The following is a 27,656-nucleotide window of genomic DNA, read 5'->3' as shown; positions in this document are numbered from 1 at the left end:
GAACTAATTAAACCAATGACTCCTAATTAATCCCTCCTCCCCACACATTGACTATGTCCCTCCCTTCTCTGCATATTCATGTGCCTATCTAGGAGTTTCTTAAGTGTTCCTATGCTATCTGCTTCTATCACCACCCCTGGCAGTGCATTCCAGGCCCCCACCACTCTTTGTAAAATTAAAAAAAACGCCTCATGTCTCCTTTGTACTTTCACCCTCTTGCCTTAAATACATGCCCTTTAGTACTAGACATTTTAATTCTGGGAAAAAGATACTGGCTGTCTATTATGCCTTGCATAATTTTATAAACTTCTATCAAATTTCCCTTCAGCCTCCAGTGCTCTAGAGAAAACAGCCCCAGCTTGTCCAACCTCTCCTCATAGCACACGTCCTCCAAAACAGGCAGCATCCTGGTAAACCACCTCTGCACCTTCTCCAAAGCCTCCACATTCTTCTGATAGCATTACTCTAAATGCAGCCTAACCAAAGTTTTATAAAGCTGTAATGTAACTGTCTGTCTCTTGAACTCAGTGCCTCGACTAATGAGGGCAAGTGTACCATGCGCCTTTTTTACCACCCTGTCGACCTCTGCAGCAACTTTTAGGGAATCGTCTACCTTGGCCCCAAGATTCCTCTGTTCATCAACACTGTTAAGGATCCTGCCATCAACTGTGTACTCTCCCTTTATGGTGGATCTGCCAAAGTGCAGCACCTCATACTTGCCAGGATTAAACTCCATCTGCCACTTCTTTGCCCATATCTGCAACTGATCTATAGCCCGCTGTATCCTTTGTGCATTGCATAGAAAATTGCCAATGTCACCAATCTTTGTATCGTCTGCAAACTTACTCACCCACCCTACCACATTTTTATCCAAATCATTCATATATAGGACAAACAACAGAGGTCTCAGTATGGATCTCTGCGGAACACCACTAGCCACAGATCTCCATCCAGAATAATACCCATCCACTACTACCCTCTGTCTTCTGTGGGCAAGCCAATTTTGGATCCAGTCAGCCAAGTCACCATGGATTCCATGCATCCTAATTTTCTGGATGAGCCTATCATGCAGGACCTTGTGGAATGCCTTCCTAAAGTCCATGTATACAATGTCCACTGCCCTGCCTTCATCAATTACCTTTGTCACCTCCTCAAAACTCAATCAGATTAGTCAGACATGACCGGCCCCGCACAAAGCCATGCTGACTGTCCCTAATTAGACCATGCTTCTCCAAGTGTTCATAATTCCTATCCTTAAGAATCCTCTCCATTAGTTCCCCTACCACTGACATGAGACTCACTGGTCTATAATTTCCAGGATTATCCCTATTTCCCTTTCTTGAATAAAGGATTAACATTATTTACCCACCAGTCCTGTGGCACCACACCTGTGGCTAGTGAAGATACAAAGATCTTGGTCAAGGCCCCAGCCATCTCATCTCTTGCCTCTCTGAATAGCCTGGGGTATATCCCATGAGGCCCTGGGGACTTGTCCACCTTAATGGTTTTAAAGAGATCCTCTTTCCTAATCTTGAAATGCTCTAGCATCTTAGCATACTCCACTCTGACCTCACTATCCTACTATCCTGTACATCCTTCTTCTCAGTAAATGTCAATAGAAAGTACTCATTTAAGATCTCATGTATGTCCTCTGCCTCTAAGCACATTCCCTCCTTTATCCTTGAGCAGTCCTACCGCTCCTTAGTTATCCTCTTGGTCATATAGGTTGTTCATTTTTTAAAATATAAAATACATTTGAATAAACTTGTTTGGGGGGAAAAATTTTTTTTATTTAAATATTAATAACCACAGATTACAAAGCAAGGTTAATGGCAGTTTTTGCTTTCACAATAGTGTTATTTAGACAAAATTCAGTCTGTGCCTTATTGCTCACTGACATTATTGCTCATTTCTGACATGAGATTAACCATATTGAGAAGCATTACAGTTGTTCTAATTTCTTTTTGATAACTTTGTTTGCAACCTATTTTGTTATAAAGGAAGTTAAGTTTGGGTACCTGAATGAATCAATATACAGTCTGTATTAATATGTAACTTTGGTACAGTGAACTTTGACATTTTTAGGAAGTTTAACAGCAAATAAACTATAAGAAGGACAAAATCGTACAGGAGAGGGTACAGATGATATTCACCAGGATGTTGCATAGGATGGAGCATTTCATTATGAGGCAAAACTGGATGGACTGGCTTTGTTTTCCAAGGAGCAGAGGAGACTGAGGGGTATCCGATGGAGGTAGACAAAACTGAAAGGCATAGATGGGGTAGATAGTAAGAAATTTTTCCCCATGGCAGAGCTGTCTAAGACCGGAGGGCATAGGTTTATCGTGAGGAGAAAGAGAATTTTTCACCCTGGGGATTATTGAAATCTGGAATGTGCTACTTGAGAAGGTTGTGGATGCAGGTACTCACATTTCAGAAACATTTGGACAAGTTCTTGAATTGTTAAGGCATAGGAGGCCATGGACCAAGTGCTGCTAAATGTGACTAGTATAGATCAGTACTTGATGGTTGGCATAGATATGGTGGGCCAGAGGGCCTTGTTTTTGTGCTGTATGTCAATATGAGTATAAATCTGCAAATAAATGCCTGATTAGTAGGACCTTGTAAAATTTTGTAGTGTATCCTTGATTATTTTTTCACTTTTGCTTAGAGACCAGAACAAATACAAAGAGGCAGCAAACTTGTTACATGATGCCTTGGCTATTCGGGAGAAGACACTGGGTAAAGACCATCCTGCGGTTCGTATTATCCTTTCGGATCAACCTTGTGGTTGTGTGCATTTCTTGCATGGGAATGTAGAATAAAGTTTAAATATTTCTTGATGTTAAACCAACAGGGTGAGATTAACATCTACCATTCCTAAATGATGACCAGGTAGGGAGGTTAAATTGTGAATGCATCTATTGGATCAGTTATAAAGAATCTTTATTTGCACACCCTTGAACATCTGAATGATCTAAAAATCATATCTGCCTGCAAATAGAGTATTCCGGAGACCCCACATGATTTTATTTTTTTTGGCAGGTGTTAATATTTTCAATTGCAATATTTCTGACAAATAGTGACACTGCTTTGCAAAACTCAAATATAAAATACACTCTTATCTTGTTTTATATTTCTAGCATTGATTTTTTTCGTTTTTTTTTTATTATAAAAGTAAGTTTTCCTATTTGTAAGAATTGTCCTTGTAATTTTCTAATTGGATTCTTTGCAGGTTGCAGCCACTTTAAATAATCTTGCAGTACTTCATGGAAAAAGGGGAAAGTATAGAGAGGCTGAGCCGATGTGTAAAAGAGCTCTGGAGATCCGTGAAAAGGTTAGTAACCAGATAAAACAGTCATGCTGTTTTAGATTTAGCCTTCAAACTTCCTTTTGAAGGCAGAATCTTAAAAGTTATGAAAGAGATGTTGATCCTTTGAGTAATGTATCAGTACTGAAAACAAGTCAATGTGGGAACTATTCTTGATGCCCCAAAGTCATCTTATTTTCACCCTGGATATCCAATCCCTCTATACCTTCACCTCCACCAGGACAGCTTGAGGGCTCTTTGCTCCAGAGATTCAACTGATACTCCCAGCCACTATCTTTCTCTGCCTAACTGATCTTTTGTATTGAGCAATTTCTCTTGATTCCATTCATTTCCTCTTGGTGTTGCTATGGGAATCCATATGGCTCCAAGCTCTGCCCATCTCTGTGGGTATGTGGAATGTCATTTTTACATCCTCCTTGGATTCTCTCCATTTCTTTTTCTGATTCATTGATGACCCATCTTGTCACATTTTGTTCTCACCTTCAAATGATCTATCTCTGACTTTTGCTTGACTTCTCTATCTCCATTTCAGAGAATGGGCTAGCAAAAAGTATCCACCTCAATCCCACTGATTTCCACAATAACCGGGAAACTATTGAAGGGGTGGGGGAGGGGGCACCAGAAGCTTCATAGATAATGGGAAACTAGAGTCAAGAAAGGAAGGAGAGTTCTGTGGTTGAACAATGGGTCTCGAGGCACACTCCTGCTGGGGAATCTGAAGGCAAAGGTGCAAATAGGCAATGTGTAACTGATGGGCAATAAGGTAAAGGCTATGCAGGGAAGATCTCTAGATGAAATGAGCTGATATTCAATGGTGGAGTCGGGGTTCAGAGGGAGTTATGAGGAGGTGTCGGAGAACTGGCATTCAGCCTCTATGTATAAGAGTTCCCAAACACAACCAAACTTGTCAGCAGATTAATTGACACTGATATTTGCGCAGTTTGAATGTGAGCATTCAGCTACTATGGAATTTAAATCTGTCCAATTGTTTGTTTTTTATTTTTTCATTTTCATAGTGATGCTCAGATAACCACAACTACATTCACAGGTTAGCAGGTGCTCTGTGAAACTGAGTAACCCTTTTTCATTGAGAAATAATGTTGGTGAATGTTTCAGAAACCGTGCAGGAATTTCAAATGTCTTTTCTGCTTGCTTCAGGTGCTGGGCAGGGATCATCCTGATGTGGCCAAACAACTAAATAATTTGGCACTATTGTGCCAGAACCAAGGAAAGTATGAAGAAGTAGAGTATTACTATGAGCGAGCCTTGGAGATTTACCAAACCAAACTTGGGCCTGATGATCCAAATGTGGCAAAGACAAAAAATAATTTGGTAAGACTATATGATGGGCCTGCACTGGGAGGGAGGGGCCTGGGTGCTCCTACCTTGTTTGGCTTTACTGTCCGAGGGCGGCACCTTGGTGGGCCCTGCCGAAGTGGATTGCGCAGACTTCTTAAAAAAAAGACTACATGATCATAATAAACTGTTCCATATGAAAAGCAGAGATCACTTGTTGCAATGACAACATGTCATCTTGTTTTTAAGAGATTGTTCATCAACTGAACTCAAAGCCCTTATCTTAATTCTGAGAATTTGGTTCAAAATCTTTATTCAATTCTACCCCTCCCTATCTTTGTAATATCCCATCTTATCCACTCGTTATCATTCTTGATTTCTGTTTTTCCCCTTGAGCTTCATACACAACAAGCCCCATTGAATCCCTCAACCTCTCAAGAACTTGGATTTATATTGTGACTTTCACGACTTCACGATATTTTGGAATCAGCTAATTATGTTCAAGTTGTGGTTATGGTCCTGACACGCAGATCTATTGTAACACACAGAATTCTACAAAGTACAGTACGATAAATGGTCAGATAAACTATTGCTGCAGGCAAGTGGTTATCCAGGACAGCAGAAAAACTGTTTCAGTAGTGCCATGAGACTTTTTTCATGTGACTACTATAGCAGATGGTTTTATCATCTCATCTGAAAGATGCCACCTTCAACCATGCAATACTTTTAGTACTACACTGAGGTTGTTGCTCCAGGCTCTATTGCTTGGTGTTTGAATATGTGATCATCTGACTTAGTTATTTGTAAACAAAAAAAAGCACCAAGAAAGTCAACTGGGAGAATAGAGAGGTTCACTGGGAAGATACACACAGCAGTAATCACTAGACTAGTGAAGAGAAACTAAAGGAATTAGAGCAAAGAATGTGCCGAGATCTGAAAGAACATTCATTGCAATGAAGTATCTTTGAGATGAACTGATGAAAAACATTTTCACCACGTGCTGAATTGATATTTATTTAAGATCATCGCCAAGGATAAAATGGAGAAATTAGAAGAATTTTTTTCTCTCGTATGAAGATTGAAGCAGAGTTGTTTGTAGGTTTTGATAGGGAAGTATGTGTATATCTGTATAGGTTATGGTTAAATTGTTTTTTGTTAAATTAGGCATATGTACAAAAGCGAAATGGCTATGTGGCTTCTGTCAGTGTTGTCAAGTTATTTTCAAGGCTTGTGAATGTCTCTCTTTAAAGCACTTAAAAGTTAAAATTAAATTATTTTAATTAAATTATTGAAAAACTTGTGATTAAAATTAGATCACCTAAAATCATACATAAATTGTTGAGAACATTATAGCAAACAAATATTTTTTTAAAAAATTGCTTATTCTTGCCATTCTCACAGCCATGTAAAATCTATTCAAAATGAGGATTCCTGAACAGATTTCCCAGAGTTCGGGGTAGGGTTAGGGATGTACATTAAATTCTGACCTTGCCAGCTATACCCATGTACCATGGAAGAAAGAAAACCTGTATGTGAAATTATAAACAGTGTGGGTGATTGGAGTGCAGAGTTGACACTAAGTAAGGTTGTAACAATGTACAAAATGACATTAATGAATTCTGGGCTGAATTGAGTTGGATTTGACTTGATACTTGATGGCCCTGAATCCCCATGAACCCCCCAGTGGCCCTGAAGCCCACTGTTCCCAAGAAACACAGGGAGGCCTCAGTGGCAAGTACAACTCTAGCATCGTACTGCTGAGACCCCACGTCCAAAAGCCTTAATGGCCTAAGGCAGGAGACAAGTTTAGGAATGAAATCTTGCCTTCTGTCAAAGACTGGCAAGACTTTTAAACAGTTTTTAAATATCTCTGACATTCCAAGAGATTTAAAATCCATTAAAATTTTAGTTTAAATTTTAAACTAATGGCAAAACTTTAAACTATTAGTTGAAAGCATCTGTCACGAAAAACATACAGACTGAACAAGTCCAGGACTTATCTAGGAGTGGCTGATTATGACTGTTCCCTTTGGAGTAGCTGCCCTCAGCTAGCTCAGTTTGGTCGCTGGATTAATTTTGTAAATGGTAAATTAATTTTAATAGGTTATTACAAAGTGATGCATTTTGACAGGAGGAAAAATGAATCTATGGTGGAAAGTAAAACCCTAAATAGTGTAACAGCAAAAACCAATAAATTCCTACATAGTTGAAAAGATAAATACAGTTTACAAAGCTATAAATATGCACCAATATCAACTTATTTCTAATTTTTTTTTCTAAAATTCAAAAACATGATATACAGTATATTAAACTTGTGGAGACTTGATTAGTCCATACTTGGAGTATTGTGCACAGGTCAGAAGTCCATATAAGAAAGAGGAAATGTATAATAATGGAAATAAGAGAGCAGGGTGAATGAGAAAAACTGAACAGGCGGAGATCCCTTTCTCTAGAAAAGTCAAAATTGAGACGTGACCTTATATGTCTTTAAAATTATGAAGGAACTTTATTGAGTCAATGTGGGGAGAAGTTAGTTTCAGACTCTATCAAAAGTAAAAATAAAGGTCATAAATATAAGCCAGGTAAGGAACAACAGCATTTGGAAGGTGATAAGAATCTGGAGTTCATTACCAATTGGGGCAGTTAAGACACTTGGCTTCATTGCATTCAATGAGATATTAGATAAGTACATGAAAGAGAAAGAAATAGGACAAGATGTTGAAACTGCGGATGAGACATCAGATCATAAACACCAGCATCAACTTAATGGCCAAATGGCTTGTTTCTGTGCTGTAATGTCCTGAGTAGTTTTGTGTACTGGAGTAGTTACATTGACTTTGATATTGGTCGGTGCACATACCATTTGAGGCCTGAAACGTAGTTGAAAGAATATCCAAAGAAGACATTATGCAGAGAGCCAGAATGCTTTCATTTAAGTTGGGTATCAAATTATAGTCGTTTTGTGGAATACTTAATATAGAATAACAAGGTATTGGAGGTGTATGAAAATAATATAACTGGCTTGCTTTCTTGTACTAATTTTCTCCTTTGATTTATTCTGACTTCGCTCAACATCTCTCTAGCAATTGCACCAAAGAAAGCCAACGTGTTTAGCCAATTGATGGCAATTTAGTGATTTAATGTGTTGCAGCTTCAATTTTTAAAAAATCTTACATTTACTGTGTTTTCTGCGTTTCTAGGCATCTTGCTACCTGAAGCAAGGAAAGTTCAAGCAAGCAGAGACATTATACAAAGAGATTCTCACGCGTGCTCATGAAAGGGAATTTGGTTGTGTGGATGGTGAGTGGATGATTATAGGGATCTTTCATTTTGATGAGCAGAATTTTATTAATTTCAACTAAAACAGTCAGCATAACCAAGGTGTATGAATTTTGCTTTCTTATTTCCCTCTTCGGTTTAGAGGAATTAATAAACAGGTTTTCAGGCTAACAGGCAATAATGAATAAATAAATTATGGTATAAAACAAATAGATGCTACCTTCTGCTGTTCCTGAATTGTAGCTTTTTTGCATTTGTATTGCACATCTTTTCCTGCTTTTTCAATCAAATTAATCTTTACTTCTGAAATATTTCTAAGGATTATGAAAGGTGAAATGATTCAAATGTGGGGGGAATAAACCACTACAATTTGTGATTTCTTTCTATTTTTTCCAAGATGAAAATAAACCTATTTGGATGCATGCTGAAGAAAGAGAGGAACAGTGCAAGGTAATAGTAAAACTTTGTCATTGTTTTCAGTGGTTTGTATGAAAATATTTCAGTCAGTTTAAACATGATAAAATTGATTATTTAAAAAAAATGTTGAACATGTGTGGATGTTGTGTATGATTTTTCCATATTGATAAAATAATTTAGAATCTTTTTTTTCCCCATATTGAATCTAGAAAATGGATATCTGACTAGCTTTTTAGACTACAAATTGATACTCTTGGACAGTCTGCACTGAAGTAATTCAGTTAACCTAATTCAACTTGTATGTATCAGGTTGGATCTTGCTAGTCCCAGCCTGACATCAGAGTTGATGTGTATTGCCCCTGTACTCACCTGGTCCAGTTAAAGAGGGTTGATGTTGCTAAGGTTCCACGCAAGTTGGGTGGTAAAGTCTCAGCAGCAACCATGCCTCAGGCAGTGTAGTGCTGAGGGTCTGTGTCTGGAACATCCTGGACAGCCTTTGACAAAAAGGGAAACTGGGTTCATAGGTTAAACTTCTGTCAAAGCTGTTGAGGCATTTAATTCTATGGAATAGAGGTTTGAGAGATTTCATTTTTACCTTTTATGGTGCATCATGTAAAACTTTTCATATTGTTACTGTTGAGACTTAATTTTCTCTACTGTCTTTTTATTGATTGTTTTGTATACAAGCCAGCCACACACTGCACATACTAGATTATTGTACTCTGTTTAGGGGAAACCTAAAGATGGCACCACATTTGGCGAGTATGGAGGCTGGTACAAGGCATGCAAAGTTGACAGGTATATTTTCGTATTTTTATTAAGGAGGTTATTGTCAACAGAATAGTGTTATTTCTTATCCTGAGGCTGTATACTCTCTTAACGTGGAGTTCTGAATACAGTTCCTCCCCAGGTTACAGATGTCCGACTTATAGACACCCTGTGCATATGAACCAGTGTTTGGGAGACCAGCATGATGGACGGGGATGGGTTTGCTGGCTGCTGCAGGGCTGCAGGCATCTTCTGCTGGGTGGGAACAGAACATTTCTGCGTACCTTCTCTCCCCAACTCTTCTTTCCCTCCCCCAGTGAGTCGCGTGGAGCACTAAGCAGACTCTTGCTCACTTACTGAGTCGGAGAGGCCAACTGGTGACCACTCTTCCGTGCCTGCTCACTTTTTCTGTGATCCTCTCCCACACGTTGTTTTTGTTCATTTCCAACTTGCAAACGGTTTGGGTTATAAACAGTTCTCAGGAATGGAACCCCTCGTAACCTAGGGACTGCCTGTATTCAGAATAAATAAGTAGAGCAATAATTTCTTTCAGTTCTGCTTGGTCCCTATTAGGATTCTAATAAGAGCATTCAAGTGTTCATAGAATGTAACCTCCTTCCATCTCCACCTCTACATAATTTACGTATTTGTACTTTAATGCATATTTAGATAGCTGGGATGCTGTCAAAAAAGAGGCAAAATTCTAACACATTCTTTTAAAGGAATTAACACATCTCTAGCTTACGAAATTTATACTTCTGTTCTAAGATGATACGTAGCCTATTTTAGAACATTATAAAAAAATAAAGTTATTTACATTTAAATTAGCTACTATAGTTAGAATACAACATACAGTTTGACAGTATCTACCATGACACAGTAAGGATGACTCCTGTGTAATATGCAAATTCTGGTTTGAGAGCTGAAATTGCAAAAGAATGCCGATACACTGTGAATATGCATTTAAACTTAGGCATATCAAACCAGTAATTTTGTAATGATTTTAAATGTAATACAACATGGCCTGTACTGTATGACTTTATGACATAGAAGGAGGTCTTTCAGTCAATCAAAGCATTCCCATCAGTCTCAGTTGCATGCTTATTTCCCCTTAATCTATTCTCTCCCACACATCCATCAACAAACCACGATTCTCCCGCAACCCAGCTACACCAGGGACAATATACAGTAACCAATTAACCTACCAATACCCTCTATTGCTGACTCTTAAGAATTCTCCAAGTTCACTGGAATGATTAGCAGATCAATGTTCATGTCCTCTCCCAGGCCAATGTGTCCTATATTGAAGCCCTAGTTACTCTCAACTGTCTACATTGAGCAGACCTACACCAGACTCCTGAAATGCTCTATGCAAGCAGATTGAGGAAGATAGGAAAAGATTCAAGGATATGCTCAAAACTTCTAATCCATGACCACTCTAAGTAGAGAAGGAGTATTCATGGTGGTATTGGACATAAACTATGAATGGTAGGATCTTGGGGAGTATTGAGGAACAGAGGGACCTCGGATAACTAGTCCATAGGTCCTTGAAGGTGGTAATTCATTGAGACATCTTGGTTAGGAAGGCATTTGGGATACTGGCCTTCATTAGTCGGGTCATTGAATACAGAAGTAGGGAGGATTATGCTCCAACTTTATAAAACCTTAGTCAGACCTCAGCTAGAGTACTGCATGCAGTTTTGGTCACCAAGGTGTAGGAAGGATGTGATAGCACTGGAGAGGGTGCGAAGGAGATTTACCAGGATGTTGACTGGGATGAATTAGTTCAGTTATGAGGAGAGACTGGAGAAGCTTGCTCTTCTCTACCTGGAGCAGAGGAGATTAAAGGGGGACATGATTGAGGTATATGAAATTATGAGGGTTATAGATAGGGTAGACTGCAGGAAATTTAGGTAAGGTGGAAGAGATTCAGAGGGGATATGAGGGGAACCTTCTTCATCCAAAGAGTGGTAAGTATCTGGAATACATTGCCTGAGAGAGTGGTTGAAGCTGGTTCTGATAGCATTTAAAAAGTATCTAGATGAAGACTTTAAATTGCTTAGGCATAGAGAGAAATAGACCAAGTGTTGGGCGATGGGATTAATATAGAAGGGAGCCTTCTGTTCAGCATAGATGAATTGGGCTGAATGGCCTGTTTCCATGCTACATGATTCTATTATTCCCTATGAATCTGAAAATAAATTTTATAGCTATTTTAATCATCACAGATATGTTGAACTCTGTTTCACTTGGTATAATATCTGTAAAAGGTATCAAAATGGCAAAATACTCAACCTTTCAGATGTGAATACTTTTGTTTGAAAGCCTTAATTTGTTCATTTCCCTTTATTCCCCAAAAAAGCCCAACAGTGACGACAACATTGAAGAATCTTGGGGCTCTTTATAAACGTCAGGGCAAGTTTGAAGCAGCTGAAACACTGGAAGAAGCGGCTCTGAGATCTCGTAAACAAGTAAGTTTCATCATGTAGGCAGTATATTTCATGTTCACTGCTTTCATTGCAGAACGGAGTCAACGTGTAGAGAATTTCAGGTCAGAATGAGGAGTTACACTTTTTGTGCATTTTAAGAGGAACAATGGTACTTGAATCAGAGAGTTGTGGCATTGTACAGCACAGAAAGAGCACCTTCAGCCCACCATGTCAATAGTCTTTCTATGTCTTGGCAGTTCAATGCTAGATACTTAAATGTTGTGAAAGTATTTGATTAGGTCACACTTAGAGTATTATCTGCAGTTCTGATCTCTCCATTACAGGAAGGATGAGGAGGCTTTGGAAAGGGTTCAGAAGAGGTTTACCAGGATGCTGCCTGGATTAGAGGGTATGAGCTGTAAGGAGAGGTTGGACAAACTTGGATTGTTTCCTCAGGAGTGTCAGAGGCTGAGGGGAGACCTGATAGAAGTTTATAAAATTATGAGAGGAATAGATAGGATAGATGGTCAGAATCACTTTCCCAGGGTAGAAATATCTAATTCTAGAGGGCATGCATTTGAGGTGAAAGGGAAAGTTTAAAGAAGATGTGCAGGGCAAGAGTAGTAAATGCCTGGAACAAGCTGCCAGGGTTAATGGTGGAAGCAGATGTGATAGTGGCGTTTGAGGCTGTTAGATAGACACACAAATATACAGGGGTTGGAGGGATATGGATCATGTACGGGCAGAAGAGAATTGAATTAATTTGGCATTGTGTTCAGCACAGACATTGTGGGCCAAAGGGCCTGTCCCTGTGCTGCACTGTTCTATGCTCTATGTACCTGCCTCCTCCACTCACTCAAGCAGTGCATTCCCGATTCCATCCAAATTATGCCCTCGTAATTTTGTATACCTCTATCAGCCTTTGCTCCAGGGAAAACAAATTCAGCCCATCCAGTCTCTTCCCATAACTGAAACATTCCATCCCAGGCAATATCTTGGTGAATATCCTCTGTATCTTCTCCATTGCAATCATTCCTTCCCATAGTGTGGCAAACAGTATTCTAGCTGTGGCCTAATCAGCTGGGTTCAGTTGATAGCATTGCCACTTCTAAACCAAAGTGCTATGGGTTCAAGACCTGAGTACTAAATCTAGGCTGAGGTACCAGTGCAATTCTGAGGATGTTCCCTTGTCAGAGGTCCATCTTTCAATTATAATGAACAATCTTTCATTATGTGCTTGTAAGGATATGTGGAACCATTCTGAACAATTGCAGGGAATTTTCCCCTGTGCTGTGTATAATATTTATCCCTCAGTCAATATCACTAGAACTGATTATATGGTCACTATCACACTGTTATTTGTGGGAGTCCACTGAATTTCCTCCAACTATATTATGCATATTTATTGGGCGTAAAGCATCAAGTTTCCCAGAAGTCATGAAAGGCATTATTTTAATTGCAAAGGTTTCTTTCTTTGTGTTACACAGAATTAAGTTCCATGTATTTTTGCGCAATTTTGTAGTATATTTACATTAAAGTTTTATTTATGGTTTCTTTACAGAATGTCAGTTACTTGCAATTTAATATCATTATTATAAAAGTAATTCAAATAAAATGAATACCTTTGTTCCACAGGGTCTTGATAATATCCATAAACAAAGAGTAGCTGAAGTACTTAATGATCCTGAAAGTATAGAGAAAAGAAGAAGCCGTGAAAGTCTAAATGTAGATGTGGTAAAATATGAGAGTGGTCCTGATGGTGGCGAGGAAGTGAGTATGGGCGTAGAGTGGAATGGGGTAAGTACAGTACACAGTCCACAAATCTAGGTGAAACATTGGTACATTAGTCAAAGGGCAAAAATAAAAGTTTTCTTTTAAGATAACTATAAATCCTTTGTGGTTAAATTAGCAATGCTCTTGTGTAAAGAAAATTGGATTCATATTTCATGAGTTTTTAGTCTTTGGAGCCCTCTTCCTTAAAGGATTGTGGAAGCAGAGTCATTTTCACATCTCGAAATTCAGAATCCGGAAATTTTTAGCTGTTTGATTTGAATATCCTAGCAGATAAAAAATGTTGCCAATTGACCATGCAGATTTGTATCAATGAGGTTTTGAGATATGATAGAAACTATAGCTGTAAATAATTTGGAGATATTAATCCTAATAGTTTAAAATATCTTTCTGAATGCAGTCTTTTGTTTTAAATTGCTTATTAAATCTGATCCAAATAGTTACTATGGCACAATTCCTTTTGAAGTATAATGTTAATAATTTCATGCGTACTTATAACATTAAACATTATCAAAAGATATAAACTCCTGGATTTGCACTTAAAGCATTTATAAATTAATTTGAGTGGGTTAGTTTACTGTTCAGTGACTATTTGCAAAAAGGTTCTTCACTTCAAAAGATTTCAACTTGCAAATACGATTACAATAAGATTTATCTATTGTAATTAATACAAACTAAACATTTAAATTCTTTTTCATCTCCTAAAAATGCCATTTAGAGCAATAAGGTCCTACGGCATAGAAACAGGCCCTATTGTCCACCATGTCCATGCTGGCCATCAAGTACCCATCTATACTAATCCCAGTTGCTTCAAATGATTCTGTGGAAATCTAAGTTAAAGGAAATTTAAAAAAAACACTTTTGGATTGAGGTCTTGATTTACAAACTTTTTCATTCAATTTTAATCTGTATGTTAGTATACAAGTCCAAAGATAGGATGGGATATTTGCCCTTCTCTATAGTTCCTTAGGTTGAAGGTGCCATTATTGATCCTTTGGAATGCTGAATAAATTGGAAGAGAAATAAGTGAGCTCTGACTTGTACATTCTTGAGACCAGGTATAAAGCAGATTGACAGGACACTGGGGATACTTTGGTTGGCCACTCTATTGCTAAACAGTGGATGGTTCTCAGGGGAGGGCATTATATTATCTATTTGTTTTGAATTGGCTTGAATACTTTGAAATTCTGAGAGATAAATTTGAAAAAATGCCACTTGGTGTGGCAGATTTGTTCTGGCTAATGAACTGATAGAATCATAGGAAATGGTGGCACACAAGAAGTCCACGGCCGATCAAAAATGGACTCTAGGTTAATATTAATTCCTAGTTTTTGATCCATTGCATTGTGGGTTATGTGTCTTCAGTCTGTATTTCTGCCACCACACTTCCAGAGAGCAAGTTTCAGATACCTATTACTCTGAAAATCTTTTTTCTTGATCCCCTTCTACAGCTGACTTCATTCTGTGTCCCCTGATTATTATTCATTCTGTGAAGTGAGATTCACCCTCTCACAGCTTCTCATAATATTATGCATTCAATTAAACTTCTCCTTGGCTTCCTTTGTTCCAAAGAAAGCAACCCCAACCCAACAGAACTATACACAGTGCTATGGCTGAATCAATAATCTAACAGGACCTCCCTGTTTTCATATTTTCTGTCCTCTCCCAATAAAGGCAAGTATTTATTATGCTGCCTCAATCACTTTTTTCTACTGTCCAAGAACATTCAAGGATCCCTCTGTTTATCTACTCTGCTTGGTATCTTAAAACTCATGGTAATTGCAAAACTTCTTGTATGTGACCATACGTTGTGGTTTGAAGTTCTCATTAATGGTATTTTGGTGGATAATTTTGGGTTCACGGTTATGTAGATTTTGTAAACAGGATATTTACAAGAAAATAAAATGAAATACCAAACTAAGGGAATGTGCACTCCAAAAAACTTGGCAGTTGAAAACTATACTTATTTTACTCGGGAAAACTTTTTGATATACCATATTCCTTTCCGTAAAACAGAATATAAAATACACCTTGCATAACAAAATTGAATGCAATTTTGTATTTGGGAAATACTCAAATATGAAATATTCACGTACTTCAAATTTACCTTGTTGCAGCAAATAGTGTATTCTTTTGTGTATAACATTATCAACTGCTGTCTTTGGATTCTGCTTTTGAGGGGTATTATGTCTGATGGGTATCAAGTCTGAGCCTTGTGATGAGAAAGAAACCAATATCTTAGTGGTATGAAAAATGGTCAGAGTATGTTTTCACTAACTATTGTCTTTCTCCTTTTTGAATTCCCGGAAGAAATCCAGAGACTAGAGGTTTATCTTTCGTAAATTTGTACTTTTGTTGGTACTGTGTACTGTACAGCTCTTAATTTATCTTGTATTTGGCTTGCTCACTTTTTCATTATGTAATCAGCTTGATGTAAGTTTTATGTAAATATGAATTTAAAGCACCTTTTTTTAATGTGTATTTTTGTATTTTCAAGTGTATATTATAGTCAACACTATTTCTGGGTCATTTCTTCCTTTCACTGCCACTTTGGCAGTTAGAAATGTCTTTCAGAACAAGATTGTTTTATTAAAAAAAATCCAGTTTAATCAAGAAATTATTAATTGACCTATCTTCATAATTCTGAAGATGTAATTCATTTTCTCCTTGGCTCCATTTTTTTTGTCATCTTTTAGGTTTGCATATTTTTGAATTTAAGAGAATTCAGTGTTTAGTCTTAAGCATAACTGTACCAGTGTACGAACTACCGATTTTCATTTTGTTACTCTGGTAATTTCTTTCAAAAAATTATCTAATTAGCTAAATTATTATAATTGTGTAAAAGTAATGTTTATATTGTTACACCTTGTAATTAATTTCTTTGTTATATTTTTGCCTTAAGAGTTAACGAAAATCAATATTTTAATTTGTGAATTTTTCAAATTCTTCACCAGATTACTTGTATAAATCAGGTTAAAGGATTTGTATCATAGTCACTTCTGGTCGAGGTTTTATAGTCAGCAGCAATGTGATATACTTGATCTTCTATTTGTTTTTAAAAAATCTGGGATCTTTTCAGGGGAGGGTGGGACCTGTACAGAGAGGACGGGTTACACCCGAACCTGAGGGTGGCCCATATCCTTGCAGCCAGGTTTGCTAGGGTGGTTTGGGAGGGTTTAAACTAGTTTGCGAGGGGGATGGGAACCGGAGGAGTAGGTCAGAGGAAGAAGGGGATGGGGAAAAGTCAGATCTAACAGGTAGAGAGGCTTTGAGGAAGGAGAAGCAGAGTACAGGCTATAAAAGTAGTAAGACGGATGCGCTAAAGTGCATTGACTTAAATGCAAGAAGCATCAGCAATAAGGGAGATGAACTGAGAGCTTGGATGAGTATATGGGACTATGATATCCTGGCTATCACAGAGACATGGCTGGCATCAGGGCAGGAATGGATATTGTATATTCCTGGTTTTCAGTGTTTTAAAAGGGATAGGGAAGGGGGGAGGAGAGGAGGAGGGGTGGCGATACTGGTCAGGGACACTATTACAGTGGCAGAAAGGGTGGATAATGTAGAAGGATCCTCTCTAGAGTCAATATGGGTGGAAGTTAGGAACAAGAAAGGAGCAGTTACTCTACTGGGAGTATTCTACAGGCCCCCCAGTAGCAGTAGGGATACTGAGGAGCAGATTGGGAGGCAGATTTTGGAAAGATGCGAAAATAACAGGGTTATTATAGTGGGAGACTTCAACTTCTCAAATATTGATTGGCACCTGCTTAGTGCCAGAGGTTTAGATGGGGCGGAGTTTGTTAAGTGTGTCCAGGACGGATTCCTGTCACAGTATGTTGACAGGCCGACTAGAGGAAATGCCATATTAGATCTAGTTTTAGGTAATGAACTGGGTCAGGTGACAGATCTATCGGTGGGTGAGCATTTGGGGGACAGCGACCATTGATCCATAACCTTTAGAATTGTCATGGACAGGGATAGGAGCAAAGAGGACAGGGAGATATTTAATTGGGGAAAGGCAAATTATGGGGCTATAAGACGAGAACTAGAGAGTGTAAATTGGGGTGATATTTTTGAGGGGAAATGTACTATAGAGATGTGGTGGATGTTCAGGGATCTCTTGCAGGATGTTAGGGATAAATTTGTCCTGGTGGGGCAGAGAAGGAACGGCAGGGGGAAGGACCATGGGTGACAAGGGAGATGGAACAACTAGTTAGGAAGAAGAAGGCAGCATACGTAAGGTGTAAGCAGCAAGGATCAGACAGGGCTCCTGAGGAATATAGAGTAGCGAGGACGGAACTTAAGGGGCTGAGGAGAGCGAGAAGGGGACATAAAAAGGCTTTGGCAAGTAGGGTTAAGGAGAATCCCAAGGCTTTTTACTCGTACGTGAAGGGCAGAAGGATGGCTAGAGAAAAGGTAGGTCCAATTAAAGACAAAGGTGGTAAGATGTGCCTGGAAGCTGTGGAGGTGGGTGAGGTTCTCAATGAATACTTCTCTTCAGTATTCACCAAGGAGAGGGGTCTTGATGACACTGAGGACAGTGTTAGTAAGGGTAATATTCTAGAGTATGTAGATATCAAGAGAGAAGATGTGTTGGAGTTGTTAGAAAATATTAGGACAGATAAGTCCCCGGGGCCTGACGGAATATTCCCCAGGCTGCTTCGTGAGGTGAGAGAGGAGATTGCTGAACTGTTGGTTAGGATCTTTGAGTCCTCATTGTCCGTGGGGATGGTACCGGAGGATTGGAGGGTGGCGAATGTTGTCCCCTTGTTCAAAAAAGGTAGTAGGGATAGTCCAGGGAATTACGTCTGTGGTGGGCAAGCTGTTAGAAAGGATTCTTAGAGATAGGATCTGTGAGCATTTAGAGAATCATGGACTGATTAGGGACAGCCAGCATGGATTTGTGAAGGGAAGATCATGCCTCACTAGCCTGATAGGGTTCTTTGAGGAGATGACCAGGAAGATTGATGAGGGTAGTTCAGTAGATGTGGTCTACGTGGATTTTAGTAAGGCATTTGACAAGGTTCCACATGGTAGGCTTCTTCAGAAGGTCAGAGGCCAAGGGATCCAGGGAGGCTTGGCCATATGGATTCAGAATTGGCTCGCCTGTGGAAAGCAGGGGGTTGTGGCGGAGGGAGTGCATTTGGATTGGAGGGCTGTGACTAGTGGTGTCCCGCAGGGATCGGTTCTGGGACCTCTACTTTTTGTGATATTTATTAATGACTTGGATGAGGGGGTGGAAGGGTGGGTTAGCAAGTTTGCAGATGACACAAAGGTCGGTGGTGCTGTGGATAGTGTGGAGGGCTATCGAAGCTTACAGAGGGATATTGATAGGATGCAGAGCTGGGCTGACAAGTGGCAGATGGAGTTCAATCCGGAGAAGTATGAGGTGGTACACTTTGGAAGGACAAACTCCAAGGCGGAATACAAGGTAAGTGGCAGGATTCTGGGCAGTGTAGAGGAGCAGAGGGATCTGGGGGTTCATATCCACAGATCACTGAAAGTTGCCTCGCAGGTGGATAGGGTAGTTAAGAAAGCTTATGGGATGTTAGCTTTCATAAATCGTGGGATCGAGTTTTAAGAGCCACGAAGTAATGATGCAGCTCTACAAAACTCTGGTTAGACCATACTTGGAGTACTGTGTCCAGTTCTGGTCGCCTCATTATAGGAAGGATGTGGAGGCATTGGGGAGGGTGCAGAGGAGATTTACCAGGATGCTGCCTGGATTAGAGGGTACGGATTATGAGGAGAGACTAAAGGACCTAGGGCTTTACTCATTGGAGAGGAGGAGGATGAGGGGAGACATGATAGAGGCATACAAGATATTAAGAGGAATAGACAGAGTGGACAGCCAGCACCTCTTTCCCAGGGCATCAATGGGTGGGAAGTTCAAGGGAGATGTCAGAGGGAGGTTTTTCACCCAGAGAGTGGTTGGTCCATGGAATGCGCTGCCGGGGGTGGTGGTGGAGGCTGATACGTTGGGCAAGTTCAAGAGATTGTTAGATAAGCATATGGAGGAATTTAAGATAGAGGGATATGTGGGAGGAAGGGGTTAGATACTCTTAGGAGTGGTTTGTAGGTCAGCACAACATGGTGGGCTGAAGGGCCTGTATTGTTCTATGGTACAAAATTCTGGAATGAATTTTACCCTTGCTTCTGGTGTTGGTCCTATCACCTAAAAACAGTGATATTGTCAAGATGACTCTCAAACTCTCACTGAAGGTTTCTCGCAGAGAATATTAGGAAATAATTAAAAAAAACATTTGACCATCATTTTACAGAGCACAAAAGAAAGAAGAAACATTATACTCCGTGATTTTGAGATGGAAATTAAATTCAACACTTTTTTCAAGAACAATATTTTTGTTATTTTAGTATCTCTTGCTTCCTGAAATAGTTATGAAGGAATTACCATCCAGACATCAAAAGATAATTCCTTAGGTCATGGGGGTTTCTCAACAGTAATTGTGATTAAAAATCCTGTCAAAATAATGACAAGGAGTTGCATTTTCAGGATGTTTTACAGCAGGAATTGTTTGCAAGTACCTAGTTCTCATCATTTCAGTGATTTCTGAAGATTATGCTGCAGAAGTCTAACACTGACTTCCAAAGGTTATGTTGGAGAAAACTTTTACAAATAGCAGAGAAGATACAAGAGACAACAGATACTGGAATCTGGAGCAACAAACCATCTGCTGGAGGAACTCAGTGGGTCGAGCAGCATCTTTTGTGGTGGGGGTGGGGGGAGGGGTTGGTGAGACAGGGCAGTTGGTGACTGGTGTACTGAGGATGGGTGAAGGATGATGGGCAGATAGAACCAGATGGGAGAGGGGTGGAGTTGGGAGACAGAGGAAAATAGTGATAGGTGGAAGCAGGCAAAAAAAAGAGAGAAAAAAGGTAGATTGAGTTAGGTGGAGGGGAGGATGAAGGTGGAGACTATTGTTAGCACTGGTCACCTTTGTGTTCCGGCTTATCACCCTCCTCCCTGTCTCCAGCTGTAAAATCTATTAATTAATAATTAATTTGATTATTCTAAATACTGAAACATTTCACAGAATAACAGTAATGCCATCAAAGGTGATGCCTTAATTGTCAAGAAAAATGAAACTGATGTTAATTCAGGAATAAAGTGAAAATCTTCAACACTTGTATTGGTATAAATAGTCAAGAACATGATTTACAATGTTTCCCTCTAAGGTGTTAGTGGGGAAAGAAGGCATTTATGACAGCATTCTTATCCCAAGTTTTTATTTGGACTTGATTGCTCCCTAATGGCATGCAGTAAAACTTGGGGTGGGGGGGGGGGGGGGGGGGGGGTGGAGAAAATCAGCTGCTATTTTTGCCTCTGCTGAGGATATTCCTGGATGTTAACAAAAAGTATTCTGTAAGCTTCAGTAAAATTACAAAGAGATTTTAAATTGATTTAAGCATTTGAATTTAAATTCCCCATTTGCTATGTTGGAATTCAAACCCTTGTCTCTGAATCAGTGGCCCAATTTTTTGGTTGGTAACCTGGCAACTTAATCACCACACTGCCTTGTCACTAAAAGATTGACAATTGTCAACCTTCCCTCTATAAACAGTAGCTTGTGGAGTAAGCAATGCACAATTAAATGTGAGAATCCATTAATAGCTTTTAGTGGTCCTTTGTCTCACTTTTTTGCCACCTTCAGTGGAATCTTCAGAAATCTGATAAGATTTGAAGGCGTTTATGAACTAATGATGAATAAGATGTGAGTTTATAATGCCACAGTAGCCTTAATTATTGCTTAATATCCTTCCCTCCTCCCCGCACCACCCCCCCCCCCCCCCACCCCACCCCGGTATCTAAATTTAAGGTGTGGATTGTCATTCCCTCAGGATTATTTCAAAATTCTACACTTTTTAAAACTAAAGCTTATATTATTTAATGTTTTTGAAATTTCCACCAATTTTGTGTGCCATATTTCAGTGTATATTGTGCTCTGTAAAATGTTTTTAAAAATGTCATTATTTTACTGTTTGAGAATTTTTAATAATGATTGGTTTCTTATTCTGCACAATAATTGCTGGAGTTCCAAGATCTCTGCAAAATGGTTCCCAATAGGAACTGACACTGGGTAGAGGAGAATTTGTGAGCACAAAGACTGCTAGAGCTTCATGGTGAGGTCAGATGGAAATTGACAGGAAAAAATCAGACTGTCACTTCTATTTCTTTCTACGCAGGTGGTACCTGACCTATTTCTAGCATTTTTTGTATCTCAGATTTCCTTCATTTAATTTTGTTATTTACCAGGTATCTAGCATTTATTTAAGCAAATCTGTTTCTTTTACAATATTATTTATTAACTCCAGATAGAAAATACAAAGTACATGAAACAAAAGACAAAATGTTACAAAATACATTGTAATGAGTCACACTTGAAATCATAATACCTCATATTGAAAAATAGAAATGATAACTAATTAATATTAATAAATTGGAATAATTTTATTATAAAAAAATCTAAACCCACTACCAAGACCGAAGCTGTTTGGTTTTAAAAAAAAGACAAAAAAAAAGCCCTGAAGACAAAATAGTATTAGCCAGTATCTGTACTTTAAGCACTAAATCAATGGTTTTGAAAGTAGTTCAAAAAAAAGGTCCCCACAATATTTGAAAGTCCAGATTAGATCCAGAAATTGAACAATGGATCTTCTCTAAATTTAGATATAACATAACATGCTGTAGCCATTGAACATGAGTGGGGGGAGCAACTTCCTTCCATTTAAGCGACACAGCCTTCCTGGCTATAAGAGAAATAAAGGCCAATACGTGTAAGTCGGAAGTCTCCAAAATTATATCTTTTTCTCCAACAATCCCAAATAATGCTGTTAAAGGATTTGGCTTAAAATTTATCTTAAAAAGCACAGAGAAAGTTTGAAATACCTCTATCCAGTATTTTTTTAAGACTCTGACATGACCAAAGCATGTGAATTAAAGAAGCGCTCCATTATTGCATTTATCACAATAAGGAGATATATCCGAATAAAAACGTGATAACTTGTCTTTGGACAGGTGAGCTCTATGGACCACTTTAAATTGAAGGAGGGAGTGACACGCATATGATGAAGTATTAACCAATTTTAAAATTTCATTCCAAGTTTCCTCAGAAATTGAAATCTGCAAATCGTGTTCCCAAGCATTTTTAATTTTGTCTAAAGGAGCCTTATTCGTTCCTGATAACCTACCATAAATCTTAGATATTGAACCATCATAAGCTTCAAATTAAAAATTGCATCTAGTAAGTTCTTATCAGGACTTATAGGGAATGTATGTACTTGAGATCGGAGAAAGTCTCTGATTTGCAAATATGGAATAAGTGAGTTTTTGGTAAAGCAAATCAAAAAATAGTGGAAATACTCAGTATTTGTGGAGTAGGGAATAGTTTCAGGTCAGTCATTAGAACTGGAAGTGAAGAAAGTCAGGGACTTATGGATGCACTGCAATTCTATGTCTTACTGAGTGACAGGTACCACTGCATACTCAACATGTCACCATGTTCCATGTTGAATGACCATTCTGATCTTATGCCAGTTTGGACCATTCATTTCAATGACGTTTCTTTGCTGGTGAAAAATGTTCCACTAGGCAAAAAAAATGCCTTTAGTTTTGAACACTTTGAAATCATTAATATTACTGTGATAATTTAATTTTATTTTTTTAAATGTCTCCTAAATCAATGAATCTAACATACAAACATATTTATATATACAGTGCAGTGCAGAGGTGATGCTTTCTATCCAAAAGCCCTGTAATTTCTGAGACAGGAAGATAAAAATACAAGGCAATTAGGAGAAAAATCTGTGGAAAATTTACCTCGAGTCAAATCTAATGCAGGCAACTACTTTCTAGTTTTGGTGAATGAGTTCACATCACGAAAACCAGTTTCAACCGTCACTTGTTGTCCTCTTCCTAGGCAGTCCCACGGAATCAAGGATGACTTTCTTTCCTTCTGGTTCTGTGGGTTTTGAGGCGAGGCCAGTGTGGGAACTGCAGATTCTTGCACGTGGGGCAGTAGGTGCCTGATGGGTCATGTAGGAGGGAGATTGTTTTGTAAGGTGGTGCACATTTTTCTCCATTTATGCAGACTTCTATGTGCTCCGTATGCATGTACTCAGTGAGTTCAGTATCATCCCAAATCCTCCTCCATTTTGAGCAATCATGTGCCAGGGATTCCCTGGAATTAGTTGAGATGTTGCATTTTAAATGTATCCTTAAATGTTTTCTTCTTGCTGCCTAGTAATCCCTTCCCTACCTGTGATGGTACTCGGAATTGTGTCTGTGTGTTTTGAGTATTGTGTATTTGAGGATGCAAATGATGCAGTCTGCCATTGGGATCTTGGCCTGGTAGAGGAGTCTGATGCAGAGACAGCATTTGTGATATGTTTCCAGACCCTTTTTAAGGGAGGCAACCTGGGTCTCAAAAACATTGGGCATGAATCACTGTTGTCTGATAGACTATGGGTTTGTGCCAGGTCTGCAGTGTTGATCTTCAAACACCGTTTTTGTCAAATAACCAAAGGTTGTACTGGTGCATGAAAGGCAGTGGAGAATTTCTGCCTTTGGTGAGAGGTGACTCTCAAGATATGGGAAGCCAGCTACATTTTCTGGGTTCTTGCCATGAGTTTTTATTGTTGAAGGGCAGCGGTTGGTGGAAACAACAATAGAAATGCTGGAAGAATTCAGCCAGTTAAGCAGCATCTGTGGAAAGAAAAAAGCCAGTTAATGCTTCCGGTTGAAGACCTTCATCAGAACTGCTCTGGTCAAAGGTCTTTGACCTGAAGCATTAACTGGTTTCTTCCTCCCCCATAGATACTACTTGAATCGCTGAGTTCTTCCAGAATTTCTATTTTTGTTTCATATTCCAACATCTACAGTTTGTTTTCCAGTAGAAGATTTGTGGATGTGAAAGTAAAGCCTACCTTCATGTATCCTTCAATGAATGAGTTGATGATGTCTTGGAGCTCAGCCTCTGGCTGTGTACAAACACGTGTGTTTGCCTGCATACTGTAGCTCAACTACTGAGGTGTACATTACTTTTTCTTCTGGAGTGTAGTCACTGTAGATTGAACAGTTTCCCATTAGGTGTGAAGATTAGTTCAATTCCTGCAAGAAGTTTGCTCGATGTGGGGTGCAGGAATGCCATGAGAAAGGGGGGTGGGGTGGGGGGGAGCACAGGCAATGACAGCCTTGTTTGACTTGGGTCTTCACTCACTTTTGGAGAAAGAGCAGTCTTCGTGTATCTAGTTAGGTGTAACTTTACATAATTCAAATTAGATTGTAAATCCTGGTCTTCCCTAACCAAATGAAGTAGTTGAAACTATGCAAACATAATCTGTTCCTTTCACCTCACACCTAGATGCTTCAGACAGGAAATTAATCTTGTGGTGTTTATCTGCATGTTTTCCAAAGCTGCAATATTGCCCACTGTAGGAAAACTAAATTTGAACAGTGTTATAAACAGAATCAAGATCTTCAACAATTTGTAAAATTGAATTATTTTCCTTTTTGTGAATTGCTGAACAAATGCATCCTGAATGTGTTTAGTATGGTTTGCCTTATGTTGTTTTCTCTTTGCTGATGCTGCTTTACATCATTGATCATCAAGCTTCAGAGATGTACACTCTTGAACTTCAGATGTTGTGTACTGTGCTTTGGTGCTTTTAGTCTGTCTGTCTGCCCTCCCTCCCTCCCTCCCTCCCTCCGCCTCTTCTCCTCCTCCTCCTCCTCCATCTGGTTTGTCCCTTGCCAACACCATTTCTCCATCCCCATCTCTCCACCTATTTTACCCACTTTTTAACCACCTTTCTCCCTGTAGCCCCCTTTTCCCTTGCCCTACTGTCTGTCTCGTCCTCTTTTGAGAAGGGTGTCCAAAGTGACCTCATTGATGCATCTCTCTCAACCAACATTAGACTTGATTGGCTGTCGCATTATTGTTTGCAATATGTTGCAGTGTTAAAAATGGCTGCCATATAGTCTACCTTAAAACAGTGACTGCAATTCAAGTTCTCTGGCTGGCAGGCATTTTGACAAATGGTCTGAAATGAAAGGAATATTGTTGTCCACCCCTTCTCCCCCACCTGCCCCGCCCCACCCTGCCCTGCCCTGCCCTGCCCTGCCCTGCCCAAATTGCTGTCCTTCTCTGATTGGCTTTTCCTCTCCCTGCTCTGCTCCTTCAATGCCATACACTATAAACAATAAATACATTTTGTAATTGGTACATTTAAGCAAAGATGCTGGATTTTTAAAGTGGTGAGCAGAAAGTTTGACCTAGAAATACTGTTTGTATATTTACCTTAAATGAAACTGTTGAAGGTTTTGCAACAGTTTTGACTTGTCTTTTTTCCCTCTTTTTTTGTCTGACAGGCATAGATACCTTTTGTGATACTAATTCTGTCTCCGGTTTGAATGGCATGTACCATCTTCAGGCTTTTAACATCTCTCTGCACTACTGCAATTTATAAATTTGTCTAAGCTACACCTTGTTTATGGAGAACTTTTTCAAGGCTGTTATAATTCTGCAGAGTAGCTTGCTGTATTTTTGTTCCTGTCTGAAACTCTTCATTACTACAATTGAATGACTGACTTGAACATTTGCACAAATGTCAGCAGTCTATTACCATAGAGGACCTACACTTCAGAATTAGAATACCCATCTAATACTAAGCTAATTAACTTTACAGTTACCTGTTTATTGGTTATCAGGCTTCTGTCACTTCCATTTAAGACTTCATTTGGTATCTCATGTAACGACGACAGATTTATTGATTTACCTTGTGAAATGACTGCTTTGAAATGAAAAAAATATTAAAAAGCATGATTGTGTACAGATAGAATTTCTCTAAAATCTTGGCATGTTCTTTATGTGCTCATTTAAACTCTTGTGGTCTATTCTATTAAAACAATCTTGTTGATAAGTGCTTTTTTTTATTCTGGGTGAACTGTGTATAATCTTCAGAGCATTTGTTAATTGCTTTCCATTGGTTTCGTAATTGTCTAGAGGTGTGTGTAATTGTCTCTTTTCTAACTCTCAATAAACTAGCTCAGTATCTAACTAATCTGTCTTTTGCCTCTGTGATCTGCTTTGTAATGCTTCCTTTTCTCTTCCACTCTCCAAAATAATATCCTAGAACATCAAGGCTTGCTAAGTATACCTTGCATAAATTTGCAGTGACACAATTGTTAGGCATGCTTCTTCCCTGTAACATGGACACTACGTAATCAATAATCATTAGTAGACACGACAATGTTACTACATAACAGATAGAAGCAGGGGGAAGTCCCCTTCAGCATGCTCCAGTTTTCAATAGATGATGGCTGATCTAATGTTGGTCTCAACATTACTTTCCTGTTTGATCTTCATAACGTTCAACTCCCCAGTTGTCCAAAATTCAGTCTAATTTCTTGAAATTATGTATATATTAGTACAATTGTTACCTATCAACATTATTTTTTCCTGAGTCATAAATTCTGCAGTTTTATAGTTATTTAATAATGCACCTCATGGTTTTACAGTACTCCCTGGAGGAAAGAATACATTCAATGTTATTTTTATTTTCATATACTATATCATTTATCTAAAATATATTAGCAAAATTTGTCATGATTTCCAAGTTGGAAAGGGAGAATTTGGTCCCCCATGGAAAACTGTATGGCCTTTTTGCAAACAGTATTAGCAAATGTTACTTGCATCTACTGTTCAGAAAAGGACAATTCAGCATTTCTGCTCCACACAAACCTGTCCTACCTGTCCACATTTCCTGTATTTTATTTTGTTTTATTCTATGTTTTATTCTAAATCACATCTGTCCTATTTACCTAAATTACTCCAAGTGGAAGAAGTTCCACATTCAAATCACTCACTGGGTGAACAAGTTTATTTTCAATTCATACTGAATTTATGATATTTTGTACCTTATGACCTGTAATTTAGTACTGACTCAAGTAGAAATTTCTTTGCAACTATCCTTTGAATCCCTTCTCTCCAGGAAAAGGAGCTTAGTCATTCTTTTCTGATAGCTACAATCTTATTGTTCATGCAAATGATTTTTGAATTTTGAACATTTATATAATTTGGAGACCAGAAATGTACATAGTATTTTTTAAAAAAAAGTAATAAAAGTAGATTAGTAGAACCAAATAAAGAATTTGAAAGTACTGTTCATGAAGTCTTAATTTGTTAATAAATGTGCATTATTAGACAAAGTCGAAATATGAGCTTGCATTTGAAAAACATGAAAATCGTATACTATTTTTATCATGAAATTCGGGTGCCCAGGTTGACCCATAGGATTTATTTTAAATTGTTTAACACCTATTT

At 38.6% G+C, this 27,656-nt stretch overlaps 1 protein-coding gene across 11 annotated transcripts in view; it reads left to right on the top strand.

Annotated features, from left to right (window-relative positions):
• The window catches only part of klc1a (kinesin light chain 1a), a 74,457-nt gene that overhangs the window by 27,027 nt on the left and 19,774 nt on the right, over positions 1-27,656 (top strand). For 9 of the 11 annotated variants that reach the window (XR_007958110.1, XM_052037822.1, XM_052037734.1 and 6 more), the window contains 8 exons: positions 2,672-2,759; positions 3,236-3,337; positions 4,490-4,663; positions 7,828-7,927; positions 8,304-8,356; positions 9,054-9,121; positions 11,454-11,562; positions 13,156-13,317. Coding sequence is in view for 10 of the 11 variants with exons in the window: in XM_052037822.1 (XP_051893782.1) it covers positions 2,672-2,759; positions 3,236-3,337; positions 4,490-4,663; positions 7,828-7,927; positions 8,304-8,356; positions 9,054-9,121; positions 11,454-11,562; positions 13,156-13,317 (856 nt within the window). In the remaining variant the exon portion in view is untranslated. Of the gene's footprint in view, positions 1-2,671; positions 2,760-3,235; positions 3,338-4,489; positions 4,664-7,827; positions 7,928-8,303; positions 8,357-9,053; positions 9,122-11,453; positions 11,563-13,155; positions 13,318-25,702; positions 26,395-27,656 lie in introns of those variants that run through there. The other 2 variants (XM_052037998.1, XM_052037904.1) reach the window with 2 other exon arrangements.

The sequence above is a fragment of the Pristis pectinata genome, chromosome 1, assembly GCF_009764475.1.
Source record: "Pristis pectinata isolate sPriPec2 chromosome 1, sPriPec2.1.pri, whole genome shotgun sequence".
Classification (NCBI taxonomy): domain Eukaryota; kingdom Metazoa; phylum Chordata; class Chondrichthyes; order Rhinopristiformes; family Pristidae; genus Pristis; species Pristis pectinata.
This window is presented reverse-complemented; position numbering and strand designations above follow the sequence as displayed.